The sequence below is a fragment of the Talpa occidentalis genome, unplaced genomic scaffold (assembly GCF_014898055.3).
Source record: "Talpa occidentalis isolate TD23 unplaced genomic scaffold, MPIMG_talOcc4v2.1 talOcc4.4, whole genome shotgun sequence".
NCBI lineage: Eukaryota > Metazoa > Chordata > Mammalia > Eulipotyphla > Talpidae > Talpa > Talpa occidentalis.
Genome location: NW_023604295.1, coordinates 125,862,322 through 125,877,450, shown reverse-complemented (window position 1 = coordinate 125,877,450; position 15,129 = coordinate 125,862,322). Strand labels below are relative to the sequence as shown.

The 15,129-nt window shown below is 34.7% G+C and overlaps 1 protein-coding gene across 1 annotated transcript; it reads left to right on the top strand.

Annotated features, from left to right (window-relative positions):
• The first annotated feature begins 8,589 nt into the window (after positions 1–8,589).
• LOC119256987 (mitochondrial import inner membrane translocase subunit TIM14-like) lies at positions 8,590–9,277 on the top strand. Its single transcript, XM_037524711.2, has one exon. The coding sequence runs from the start codon at positions 8,708–8,710 to the stop codon at positions 8,981–8,983; it is 276 nt and encodes a 91-aa protein (XP_037380608.1). The 5' UTR covers positions 8,590–8,707; the 3' UTR covers positions 8,984–9,277.
• The last annotated feature ends 5,852 nt before the right edge of the window (positions 9,278–15,129 follow it).

The window sequence follows — 15,129 nt, the reverse complement described above, 5'->3', positions numbered from 1 at the left end:
TGGAGTGCACCCCCAAATACATCTTTGTGATTGCTATCTGGGAATATATGTTTTCATTTAAGTATTCTGTGGCTTCAGGTATACATCCAAATCTTTAATCCATTTTGAACTAATTTTTTTACTGGAATTTGGGAGTTTTTTAGCCCCAAATCCCTAATACCTAGTGAACACTAATTGTTTTCTATTTCTCTAATCTTATTTAAAATATGTCATACATGTGGAATCATAATATATAAATCTGGGGGGTAATTTTTTTTTTTACTAAGCATTATTCCTTAGAAATTCTTTCAGGCTGTGTGTATCAATATTTTGTTCTTTTTGATCACTAAGTGGTATTCCGTGGTATGCCTGAATCACAGTCTATTTAATTATTGACCCATTTGGGTACACCTGAGTTGTTTCTGGTAATAAGAATAAACATTTCATACAGACAAAAAAAATACTGTTAAGTTGGAAATTTTTCTAAAATTTATTACACAAATTGGCAACCATTTATGGTAAATTATGAAATCATGACTATTACTGTAATAATATCAAAAGTTGGCTTATGTTTTGGAAGTGGAATCATGGTTGCCTGTCAAAGTGCACTCTAATTTTGTCTCCACTCCTTAGAAACCAGTGACCATTGGGGCCTCCCCTGGTGGTACAGCAGTTGAGCGCTGGCTGCAAGGCTGCCCGCTGCGGTTCGTTCCCAGCCGCAGGCGAGGGTCCCACAAAAAAAAAAAAAAAACAGTGCCCATTGTTTTTCTTATTTATTAAAAAACAAAAAAAACCCAAGCAGGAAAATTAGCTGTATGCTTTATTTAAGGTGTGCCAAATTCTGTTCCCTCAGGCACCCTAACATTTTGGAAGGAGCAAAGAATTAATTCTACTTTGCTGGAGGAATAAAATAGTTAACTTATTTGATAACTACCTACCTCTACTAAAAAGTAAGTATTTTAGGCTACCTATAAGACATTTCCTCAAGTCTTCTAGAGGAAGGAGTTAAATGAATATTCTTTGACTATAATCAGATCTTGCCAATCTTACTCTGCCAGGTTTCACGATTTTGTTGGCAATTTTGAACATTTCTTTCTACTCAAACATTAGCTCTAAATCCAGATTGAGTTTTCTTAAAAAAAAAAAAACAACTTTTTTATGTCAAGATACTTTGATAAGTATTTGTGTAGCTGAAGTACGTAAGAGAGAAGTGAGTACATTTTGTGAGTATCAGAATAACCCAGAGAGCTTGCATATATACCTGGGCTTCAAACCAGTCTCTAATTCAGTAGGTCTGAATTAAGACTCAAAAGTTTGCATTTCCAACAAGTTCCTGAGTGATGCTGATACTAGTTTAGTGATCACACATCTGTGACTATCAATTTTGATGTGTTATTCAAATGTGGTTAGAATTAACAATTATCTTGTATCTTTTAAAGAACAAATTATGGTATATTATGATTTAGAGTTTTCCTTCCTGCATGAGACCCTCAAGTGATTCTAAACAAAGAACAGTTTGATATACATTAATCAAGTGACAGAGAAAGAAAAACCTATTAGCCACTTCCTTTAAAATTACAAGAAAAAGATTTTGTTGTTCAGTAGAGAGAGAAGAGGTTTATTGCCAAGGGATCTCTTTATGAGATTTGACACTTGCCCTGATGTTGAAGAACAGGAGTCCCCAGGGAAGGGGCAGTTGTGGGAAGGCATTCCAAGCAGGAACAGCGATGCTTTGCAGAGTCATATCATTTCATGGTTTGACATCTTCCCTGGAGAATAGAAAGACAGGGAAGCTGGCTGGAGAAGTAAGGCCATAGGGAGGCTGACTGCTAATCCAAACAGTATGAATGTTGCCCTAAATGTTAGGGAAGTCATGTAAGGTTTTCATTGGTGTGATGCATAATATGCTCTTCACAATCCCAGTATGTGGATGACTGCAGTGACTCTAGGTGCAAGCATGAGGGCCAGCTATTCCTGCACAGATGGTGCAGCCTGGGAAGCCGCAAGGAAACTAGGATAGTGTTTCTGAGCAAGGTATAGGGACATAAGAATTTCCAAAGGAAGGAGACGATCAATTCTATCAACGCCAAAAATATGATTTGGAGACGTGTCAGATAATCTTTAAAAAAAACCCAGCGGTTCCTGTGGTTACTTTGTGTCTTCCTCTTCTCTTCCCTGAGACAGCAAGTGTAATGGAGAAGCTAAAGTCTTTTTTCAACACAGGACAATGGTTTTATTATCATGTAGGGAGCATTAAAATATCACATGCTGAGCCACACTCCAACCTATAATGTTTGGATTTCTGGGAGCAAGACACAAGCATCAGTAATTTTCATTCTTAAAATCCATAAGATTTTAATGTGCAAAAATTTTAAAGTGTTAAGAAACAGTGACTCTGAGGCTGAAGAATATTTCCTGTTAACAGCTCTGACACTATTTCAATCAATCAATTTTCCAGTGATAATGGGTATTATTTATAAAGCACTAAAAATATGCCAGACCTTTCTTTAGGAGGTATGCAGGTTAGAATATCCTGAATATATATCATAGAACTAAATGGGTATATAGACATATATGTGAAAATGTGTGTCACATGCATGCACATACATACACACACACGAGTTCTTACAGTAGAATGAGGTAGATACTAATATTAATTTGTATTTTGCAGAGACAAAAAAGGGGGAAATAGAGGTTATGTGATCCCCAAAGTCACATGGCTAGGGAGTGGCGGAACTGGAAATCAACCTCAGACAATCTATATTCACAGCATGCATTATGAACTATTTGATGTTATTGGTGGCTACTCTTCACCTTCCCTAGGGAGAGTTATGGGAAGAGGAGGAATAGGTACAAAACGGTTACTACCTAAATAATCTCAGGCAAGTCTCAAGGTTCCTGGCTTTGTCCTGAAGTTGCACAGCTCCGTTGTGAGTAGTATATCATGTAGATTTTCAAGAGTTAATTATGCTTACCAGCTTACCATATAATCAACAGCTTCATTCAGAGCATATTTCTGATGTGCCTCAGTAATGTAAAGAACATTAAATACTCTGCAAAATAAACACAACAGATAAGAGAATGTAGTCTTTCTACTAGATTATACTCAGGCTGGTTCTTGCCCTAAGTATATGGACGAGGGGAGAAACAGGAGGGAATTTGAGTTCAACAAAACCCAGTGCACTGAGAAGGTGGTCAGGTATTTAGAAATTCACCAGGCACCAGAAGGGCCATGAGGCCCAGGAGCCCAGACCCAGAGGAAAGGTTGGGAATTTATTCTGTGCTCTGAACTTTCGAGAATCTGCCTAGTAACCTATTAAAAAGAAGTTGTGGGGAAAGACCACAGAGTGGTGATTTGTGGACTTGGCATTTTAGCTCAAGCAATCATAACAGGTTTTTGTCATCAAACGCCAGGAAACCCCCCCAATCTTCTTGATGTGCCACAAAATTTGTACCTATGCTTCATATTTTGGTGTATCTTTTTCAAGTATTTTTATTTTTTTTTAATGTTGTTTCTCGTGGAGCCTGATCTTAGTAAACAGTACTCTAAATGGGAATTTCTTCCCAGGACTGAAATTCACTTTCTTCCCTTGATAAGGCTGGAGTTATTTCTAATGATATTTTGACAAGGTAACTGCATAATAGACTCTTTCATTCTAGGACTGTTGGTTTTCAGTGAATTCCCGTTGACTCCATTGAAGGGAAGTGAGAATCCTTTCTTCCAATAAAATCCTAAATAGCTGAATTTTTATCAGGGAAACATACACTCTCTTTTGTTCTCTTTAACACAGGCTTTCACTTTGTCTTCCAAGCTGACCTCAAAAGGAGATCCCATGAGTCCTCAGAAGTGACTTACTCTTTAAGGAGCCCCATTATTGCTGTCTCTCCAACCTCCCAGACCTGGAGAGACATGTTCTTTACTACTTCTGGAAAAGCCAGGCATGCCAGTACAAGTGTATGGCCTTAAAAAGAAATTTAATGGCCTTTGTTACTCTAGGTACTAAAGCTAAAAGTTACATTCTTCAATTTCTGGCAGCCATCTCCTATATTATGCTACTGAAGATTAAACTGATTTTACTGAAATGTGGTTGTTCCTATGCAAAGGTCATTATTTATCAGCTTTTGTCTTGAGCTTTAAAATTCTATGCTTGTGAAAGATATGAAGGTTACAGAATATATTTCCTCTCCTTCAAACCCTCCTTCCTAATTTATAGGTGTTGGAAGAGATGGTCATTTCAACAGGATGACCTGTGGGTTTATTTTTCAACTACGAACAGTTCAGATTTTAGTATTTATCTGCTCTTTCTTTCCGTTTATCCCTAGGTTATGATGCATTGTGTATACATAAAGATCTAACCACAATTTTATATTTTTAAAAATATTTATTATATGAATTAAATAACAAATTTAAACATTTTTTAATCAAACAAAAGAATTGGCAATGAGATTAAGTTGTGACTATTTGGAATGTAAAAGGCATTATATGGGATAAAGTTCAACAGTAATTTGGAATCAGAGACTGGGGCCAAGTGAATAGGGGACTTGATACTTTAAAATAGTTTATGTGAAATACTTCACTTGAATATACTCAAGTATGTTGGCTATTACATAACTTTCATCTTTGAGTTTAGTTGAATTTAAAAATGATATAAATTATCATGTTAGCTAAATCTATTTACAGAGGATCCAGAGATGTGTATGTAAGATCTGATAGCATAAAACTTATAGGAGAAAACCTACCATACCATTGGTTTCAGGGATATCTTTGGATATCATTTCTATCAGCAAGAGAAACAGAAGCAAAATTGAACAAATGGAACTACATCAAACAGGAGTTTTTACACAGCTAAAAAAACTATCATTAGGGCCTCCCTGGTGGCGCAGCGGTTGAGTGCTGGGTTGCGAAGCTGCCCGCAACCTCTGCAGCTCTAGTTCGATTCCCGGCCACCCTGTGAGTGTCCCACATGGCACGCAGACCTCTCCTGCTGCCCGCTGCTCCCCTCAGCAGTGTGCTTCCTCAGTCTGCCTGCTTTGCTCTTCGCTCTGACTCTGGTGAATTCTCTCACCCTCCTGCACTTCTGACTGTACCTAGTGCTTGTATAAATAAATAAATAAATCTTAAGAAAAGTTTAAAAAGAAAAAAACTATCATTAAAATGATAAGACGCCCTACTGAATAGGAGAAAAAAACTGTGTCATATGTCTCACAAGAAGCTAATATTCAAAATCTACAAAGAAATCATACAACTCAACAACAACAAGAAAATAGTCAATAAAAAAGGGAAGTAGAGCTAAACAGATACTTCTCTAAAGAAGACATATATCTAACCAACAGGTATCGGAAAAGCTGTTCATCACTTAGAGGGAAATGCAAGTCAAAACCACATCCTCCCAGTGAGGATGGCCCAAATCAAAAAAATAGAAATAATAGTATTGGAAAAAAAGAAACTTTTACACTGTTGGTGGGAATGTAGAATTATCCAGTACCTTGGAAAACAGTATAGTGCTTTTACAAAATCTTGAAAATACATCTGCCAGATGATCCAGCAATTCCATGTACATCTGGATGGGTATGACCCTATACCTCTTAATCATATACAGTGTTGTGAACCAATATTACCTCAATAAAAAAGAAAAGAGAAAAATGAAAAGAGAAAAAAGGAGAAAGAAAAGTTTCTAGTCCGAGAAACTGTAGTCCTCAAAGGTATTGTTAATAGTCCACAAGTGCTCAAATTTGAGGCACATTTTGTAATTCCTTTCAGCATTGTATATTTATATTAAAATATTATATTGACTTACTTTAAATAGAGCAACAAGAAGACAATTGATAGCAAAGATAGCAAAAGAAGAACAAGTAGATTTTTCCTTATTAATTTTGATTGCTCAGATCCTATCAGCATTTCAAAAGGAGCAAACTGATTTAGAAGACTATAAGGCATGTGTAGCCTAAAAATAAAGCTACCATGTTTCTGAAAGAAAACTGACAACCTATGAGAAGTGCTTGCTCAAAATTCTAGCATAATTTTGGTAATCTGTAGTGTCCCTTGGAAATGTGGGAGAGGGAATGTCATGAACCGGGAGGAGAATAGAACCACAAAATAAAACATGCTTGTTATATGGTTGATACTGAAACAAAGAATGTTAAGTATTTCAAGAATAAACACAATTACTAAAGTCATTCAAGTATGCCTTGAAAATTATTGAATTATTCAAAGAAAAGGTTCTGAATGAATGGAAAGGATATAAAAGCATCTCCTAAAAGGCAGAATAACAGCGAATCAGGTTCAGAATGAACATCTTCTGAAGGAGGGAAAGATAGTTCAGATTTTTTGTTCTAATCAATTAGAATAACTCCAGGCAGAAGAAAATAGATGGTAAATAGAAAGCCTAATACCTAATGGGCTTCTGTCATGTGCTTCTTTGTTTTTAACCAGATTATAACTAAAATAATCTGCCCCCCAAAATGGTTCAAATCGCCTCCATTAACAAATAGTTCAAGTATCACAAATTTGTTAAGATTAATAAAAAAGGTAGTATTCAAATAGTCAAATGTGGTATTTCTTACTTTTAAAAGTCAATATAATTAGCTGGCAAAATATTCAATTACCATATTGATGTTACTTATCTGATCGAGTTATTTAATTAGGTCTGATCATTTGAGCAAAACATGATCATTAGGCTGTTACCAAAATAAATCATTAATATTTCATTAAATAATTATAACTAAAAATTCTAACTGAATAAACATTTTATTAGTAAAATGTCATATCCTACTATTCGTTTTTTTTTCTTTTTCATATATATTTTTATTTCTGGGCATGGAGTGAGGAAATGCACAAATTAACATCAGACCCTTGTTTTTAATTTTAAAGAGCTATATATATTTCTTTAAAGAGCTATGTATATTATTTCTTTTAAGATTAAAAAATACCCTTTATGGGTCCATATATTCTTTTCTGGTCAAACATAGCCAAAACACACACACACACACACACACACAAAATAAACTAGGAAAAACCCCAAAACTGTGCATCTCAGTTGGATCAACCCTTTCCTCTTTTCCAATAATGGGAAAATAACCAGCTGAACAACTCTGTAGAAAAAATGCAACTGACCTAGAGGTCAAAGACAAACAGCAGTGTACGCTATGTTTTATTATGACATTAACACAAATAAAAGAGAAATCAAACCTCCCTCCCTGCTTTCATGGTCCACCGGACTAAAAGCAACAGCTGGCGTCGCCTTCCTGAAGCCATTTATTATGAATACGATGGCCTAATGTTGCCACAGAGAGGACACTATTTCATAAGTGGACTTGAAGGTATTTGGAGAGAGGGGGGCCTGTTGTTTTTGTCCTGGACCTGCTAGCTGTGAAATCTACAGCATACCTTCTATCCTCCCTCAGCTGAGAGCTGTGTCTCAAACTTCACTGTTTATTTAGCAGCCTGTGGGTCACCTAAACTGCTAATTTTCTTAACTGTTTAAGTAAGCATATATTTTCATATTAAATACTTTTATTCTTGAAAAGGAAGCCATGTTATATCATAAATAAGTAATCATATTGTCTGTCATGAATGCCGTGAACACAGAATACTCGTAATACCATCAGAATACTCTTGCTTATCAATTCTCTGAGGCTGAAACCTTCTACCCACCTTATGAAAAGGGTTAGAACAAGTGTTTAATATTAAAGTCTCAACAAATAATATGTATTTTTTTATAAAGTTCGTATCTTTTGTTTCTTGCTTAATGATATTTCGAATCTCTAATGAAAGCAAGCTTTGAAAATACAATTTTTAGGAGATTAACTTAGTATTTTAAAATCAAATGCATAGAACTTTTACAAATACACCAGCATTCTATATTCACAGGGACTCTTCTCACCTCTGAGAAAAATGTAGAAAGTCATAATTTTATCTGTATTTTATTAAATAAGATGTATACCTGTCCCTCAGAGAATTTTACCAAATACTGATTTTACCAAATATTTAATACCAAAAATTAAAACATCAAAATGATGCCACATAATAGCAACTTATATTCAGATATAAAGACTAAAGTTTTTATAGCTTTTTATAAAAGCAAAGCTAACTCTTTTTATATGTTTATTTTTTGGACCTAGCTGTAATTTATTACTGAGTACAAAATCAATCAAAGTTAATCATTCTCCCTATTTTTACAATTTTAAAAACCTCTGAGATGGAAAATTATTTCCTCATTGGAACTTTAATCAATAACAGATGTTCTATTTAATAATTTATTCATTTATTCAGCAAATATTTAATATCCTCTTAAATGTCAGATACTTTAAGTATATAATGATTAATCAGTTTTGTCCACTGTTTCATTAGGGATCTTTTGGTTAAACTGAAAAAAATGCTCTTCCAGCCAGCTAAATAATAAAGTAAAAAAAGGAGTGTGGGAGAAGGATTATTAAAATTCAGAAAATGGCTTATAGAAAACTAAGAACAGGACCTGCATAGAGCATACTTACGGAAACCCAAAGACACCAGCCACTGGGAACCAGGCTTCTTTTTCTGGAGGTGGTTCCTTGGTTTTGCTCTGGACTTTGATTTAAAATTAAATAATGAGGCCGGCCAGCGGTGGCCGCACGGGGGACTGGCGGGGACGTGGGGCTGGTGGCCGCGGCCTCTGGTCTGGGATGAGCCGCGCTCTCGGTGGAGGCAGGAGAGCTGAGCCGGAGCCATGGCCGCTATGTTTTGCAAGCCATGAAGCATATGGAGCCTCAAGTAAAACAAGTTTTTCAAAGCCTACCAAAATCTGCTTTCAGTGGTGGCTATTACAGAGGTGGATTTGAACCAAAAATGACAAAACGGGAAGCAGCATTAATATTAGGTGTAAGCCCTACTGCCAATAAAGGAAAAATAAGAGATGCTCATCGACGAATTATGCTTTTAAATCATCCAGACAAGGGAGGATCTCCTTATATAGCAGCCAAAATCAATGAAGCTAAAGATTTACTAGAAGGTCAAGCCAAAAAATGAAGTAAATGTTACAATGAATTTTAAGTTCTTAGCTGTTTATGTATAAATACCAACTTTTTAATAAAATGCTTCAAAGCTATAAATCTTAAAAATGATTTAGCATAAACTAAAAGCCTTTGGATAAGATTTTTTTGTTTAAATTGAGCCCCATATGAGGGCTTTAGATCATTGTAAGTAATTGATGCAAATATAAATCAGGCTATTTGTAAATCATAAAATTTGGACATTAATACTCAGTTATGGATAAACAAATGCAATTTGAGTAACAATACTGTTCATTACTCATTAAATTTTGTACCTACTTGAAAAAAAAAAAAAATAAATAAAATTAAATAATGACACAGCAACTCCTTTTACTTCATAGAAAACCTTAATGTATAGCTTTGGCTTCTGCCCTTAATGTTACCTCAGCTATGCAGGTTTTTCAAACAGAAGTCTGATTATCTAGTTAACATTTTCAAATCAGGCCATTTAAGTGATAGGTCCAATCACTGAACAAACCGCAGGATAAAAGCAGTATAGCAATATCTGGGAGTGAGCCAGAAAGTGTGCTTTCTTTAAAAGCCTATGATCTGGAGCTTGGGGTGTACAGAGATATTATCTAAAGTTTTTTTTGTATATTCAGAGGTAGAACTTAATTTTGTTTACCAATTATTTTGAAATAGCATGTTGACTTAAAATAATAAATTTTCCCAAATAACCTTTCAAGTAAAATCTCTAGCAAGTTGTAGATGAAATTCTATTTCCTAAGATATTTCTCAACATTTTACGTTTTAAAACTTTCAAGCATTACCCAAGCTATTATTTCAGTTCTATGTAACTATCTTAATAATACACCAGCACTAATATTTTTGTTTTGGTTTTGCTCTGGTCAAAGCAGAGAGAAAAAATGTATTTTTTTCCTTGATAGAAGAAATCAAGCAGCAAACCGCTCCTTTTATATCTTGGAGAAATATTTGTAACAAAAATTATTCATCACTAGAAAATTTTGAAATATTCCATGTAGTTTATTTTTGAGGTTATTTCCTTTTCCCCCATTAATTCCTCTTTTATTGTTCCTGTCACCTTCTCTATTCAATAATAACATTTTTGGTATTTTTTTTATTTTTAAATATTTTTTCATTCCCAGTTGAAAATAAAGTTTATTTTATATAAATATAGTTTCAATGATCTAATGTATAACCGTTTTGTAGTTCTTATTTTATCTACATATCTTGTCTTTTAGCTTTATGTCAATACTTTATTTGGAAATTCAAGTAAAAATTTAATTTTCATTTTTTTTCTTCTGAAAAAGAAGACTAACAAAGACAACCGTACTTTCCAAGCACCATTTTTCAGGAAGTTAGTCTTCATGAGAAAGCAACTTCTTGAGAATTTGCTTTTCTACTGCAGATATGAAGAAACCAAGATAACAGCATTAAGCACAGAAAAATAGGGTCACTCTGGAAAAGGGCCAAGCAAGCCTCAGGAGTCTAACTCTCTGCTCTAGTGAGTAAGTCCATATTTCAATACAAAGAGAAGAAGGTGCAGGAAAGATATCTCCAGAGAGAAAAACAGGAAGAGATTTGTAAGCAAATGTGTTTGATCATATGGAAATAGAATTCAAAGGTGCTTTTTAGGTATCACTGAAGAGCTTGGGGCTAGTTTGTGCCAGGAACATAGAAAACCAAAAGAAAAGGGAAAAAGAAAAAATCAGATAATAAAGTCTCAGAAATATAAAAGTTGCAAGAGAAAAAATATCATCATATGCTGCTCAACTCAGTAATTCAGTAGTTGGTAATATTTATATATTTTAGATGATACAGTTTCTTAATAGGGTAAATACTTAATGGAGACCTAACAGAAGTTATGCCCTAATTTTGTAGGGATGATAAATAACTATGATGAAAGGAAGATAACTGTATTTAATTGTCTATAAGAATGTGTATACTTACCTTTCAAAAAGAAGTCAAGAGATAGCATTTAATTTTGAAAAATAAAAAGTAGTTCTATAATGAAACAACTTAGAAGCAGGGAAATACATTCTAGTGTTTTCTCATCCACGAATACTATATGCTTCCCTGTACTTTCAGCAGCTACCTAGCATGTGGGAGCAAGTGTTAGCACCCAAGATTTTCTAATTAACACAAGTTGCATTCTTTACCCTATTTATGCCCATCAGGATGAGCAGCTCGAGACTCCCCCTAACACACATGGCTCAGCTTGTCATCTACTCAGCATATTATCTTGCTCCAGTATTCTGTTATCTTATCCACACTCTCATTTTCACCTTCCTGAATCTTTCCACTATTTCTTCCAGTAATTACAACAGATATAGCAAATTCCCCTTTACCTTGGAGTCTACTCAGAAAGTTTCTTATTTTCATGTTCAAACTAAAACCTCTCTCTCATCAAGGGCGGATTCCTTCATGGTCCTTTCAGCCAATGTACACCTTATACCAAAGACCCTGAAACTAGAGGGGCTGTATCTCACATCTACTCCAGCAGCAAATTCAATTGGTTCCCATTTCAATATTACCCATATCCAATTATTTTTCATAATTTCTTTCACTACCAATAAGAGAGTAGTCACCATTAATACTTTTTGCAATAATCACCAATAAATTGCTATACCTTGCGGTGTGAAATTTACTTTTTTTTTTTTTTTTTTTTGTGGGACCCTCGCCGGTGGCCGGGGATCGAACTGGCGGGGATTGAACAGCCTCGCAACCCAGCGTTCAACCGCTGCACCACCAGGGGAGGCCCTACTATTGTTATTTTAAACATAATTTCTTATTTAGGCTTTATAAAGCAATACCAGTAGAACCAAATTTGTTTTTAATTAAGGAATTAAGCAGGATATTTACCAAATGTATTTAAATATGTCTTTTTCTTTTTACCATAGAGATAAGAATCCACACAAAAGTTGCTTGAAATCTTATATTACATTTGATATAAAAATTTTGGATAATGTACCTTATCTCCCTCAGAACTAACTCTTAATGAATATATCCAAGAGTTTAATTCTGAAACTTATAAAGGAAAATATTTTTAAAAATATGAAATAAGAAGAAAAATATAAGGTTCGATTAGTTTCATAGAACTTTCCTTTAATCTGGGTAACATTTGTTGAGTTCTAATTCTATGTCCTCACTATTACAGGCCCCCCAGAACTTTAACAATAAAAAATAATAAACTAAAATTGTATAGCAGAATGTATGATGTGCCCTAACAAAGTTATAAAAAAGTGCTAGGAGAGGGATAAATTTTGAAATGGTTAATGAGAAGGAAGGTTAAGAGCACAAAATAGTGACCAATAAAGCAACTGTAATTTTTTCTAGAAAATAAGTAACAAAAAACATAAATCATTCAACATACTCTGTTGAATGGGAAGCATTTTGTATATACAACTTCAACAGTCTTTGTAAATATATTGCTGCGAAATGAATCAGAAAGTGGGACATTAGAAAATGGTTTATAGATTTCTAGATGAATCTGACCAAGGATCAACATCAAGCAAATCATAATTTTGGCCATAAATGTCATAAGAACAAATATGCAACAATTAGATGCTTATTATTCAAGTTAAAGTTAGCAAAAGTTCTGCTCTAGTTACACAATTTACACTGTTCCCCACCCATACACTCAATATACACAAATATACACATGAAGATTTGGAAAATACACTTATCATGAACAAATATTAGTGCAGGATAAAGACTGTTCTATTGTAAATAATGAGGAAAAGATAGAACTGAATCTGAAATATCCCCCATGATGGGTAAAAAATAAAATGAATTGAAAGAATAAAACTTAAATTAACAGGAAGACTAGGTGTAAAACCCTGCCTCTGTACCTAAAATTTCTTTACAATATGGGGGAAATGAATTGTGCCTCCTTTGCAGTCTGATATGCCATGACCACAATATCATGTGTGAAAACAGCTATTAAATTGGTGTTTTCTGTAATCCCAAATAACTAATTTCAGTCACTACTCAATATGGTCAATGAGAAACATCACAGATTATCTATTTTAGCAACCTTAAGGTAGTGATTGTGCAGAGAACTTCCTATCAGAATCACGTACTTTGAGCTCAAATTCGTGTGCTCCTCGTTTTAAAGTTGCCCTGATATGAAAGGCCATGTTTATTTCATGGCTTAGAAAATTATATGTCACTTAATCTAACCCCCTCTCCTGGAAACCCAACAATAGTGCATCACTAAGCAGATATTTTTGCTGCTTCTCTGCAAGCTCTTCTACCGTAATGCCATATAAAGTTTAATAAAGAAAACATCAAAGGATATGATATGTAGTGTGCTAAGAAACCAAGAGTCACATAGCAGCTTCACAGTTTTCTAAGTCTTGTATTTAGAACTCCACTTCTCCAACATCAGTCTTTGAGGACAGGTGGGACAGGGGAAGACTCCCTTCAAGAGTCCAGCAACATTCTTAGAGGATGTGGATCTTAGAGGATGTTGAAGAGTACGCTTCTTCTGTGGTATGTGGATGGCACCGATAGTTTCAGACATATTAAGGTTTGTGTTTGTTTTGTTTTGTTTTCCTTTACATATTTATTTTGACAAGACTATTGAGTGTACACTAATAAATATAAATATATAAATGATCCAAAGTGGTTTGTTTGTTGTTTTGTTTGGGAATGGTTTGGCTTTCCTGTTTTGATTCCAATCAAATGCATGTGTACAAATAACTGGATCAGTCAGTTCAAGTTCTCACCTTCTATTTCTCTCTGGCCAAATTAGGTAAGTACCATAAGAATATTTACATTTTAGCAACCACAAACGTTGGCGAGGATGTGGAGAGAAAGGAATTCTCCTGCACTGCTCGTGGGAGTACAAACTGGTCCAACCACTATGGAAAGCTGTGCGGAGATTCCTCAACCTACTAAAGATAGAGCTGCCATATGATCCAGCAATTCCACTCCTAGGTATTTACCCAAAGGACACAAACACCAATTCCAAAGAGCACCTGCACCCCTATGTTTATAGCAGCACTGTTTACAATAGCTAAGCTTTGGAAACAACCCAAATGCCCAAAACTGGATGACTGGATCAAGAAGACATGGTACATATACACCATGGAATATTACTCAGCAATCAAAAAAGATAAACACATGCAATTTGCAGCAACATGGATGGAGCTGGAAGGGATCATGCTCAGCAAAATAAGCCAGAAAGAAAAAGAAAAATACTGGATGGTCTCACTCATAACAGGAATCTAGAAAACCTAAATATGGACCAGGTAAAAGAATAACTATAAGAAAGAAAAAAAAATCAAAATCAACAAATAACTATGAACCAGAGACACTCTTTGTGGGGGGGAAGGAGGGATTGGGATCAAAATTGGGGTTGCAATTGTATGGGGAATATAAAAATAAAAAAAGCAATTAAAAAAAAGAACATTTACATTTAATTAGAGATTGAGAGATTTCAAAAGGGGGATGATAGTAACCTCCCTACCATAAGGACATCTGAGAGAAGCCTTGAGGAAGGGAAGGTGTTGTATACATTCAGTTTTAATAGTAGATTTTTGCCTGGGTTACTAAATATTATGCCCCCTTTAGGATGTTGAATCCTATTGAGAAATGGACAAACAGTGTAACTCAGTCCTTCATTAGTTTTGACAATGTGTAGCAAACATGGGTTCTATTAACAGTCATAAGGTTTTCTGTTTTTTTTTTTTAAAAAGGATATCTAATAATTTTTTTGTTTTTGTTTCTCAGTTTATTGCCCACTACTATCCCTTGTGTCCCCTTGAACCTTCCCCTTCCCCTTTCCCCTTCACCTCAGTGTCCTCATGGTAATTACTAATGTCCTCTGGTTTTTGTAAATATTTTGCTTTTTCAAATCATCACTGTGTAAATGTCCAGTATTTGTTTATTTGGACTTGCTTTACTACACATAATTCACTTGAACTCTCTTCATTTTGCTGAAAATGGCGAATATATTTCTTCCTTATGGTTGAAAAATGTTCCATTGTGTGAATAAGCAACAATTTCCTAACCGAATCATCATGGATGGACATTTAGGCTATTCCCATGTTCTAGCTGTTGTAAATAATGCTGCTATCAACACTATAGAACATGCAGTTTTTGTGTTGGTGTTTTTATATTCTTGGAGAGATGCCCATGAGTGGGGTTGCTAATATT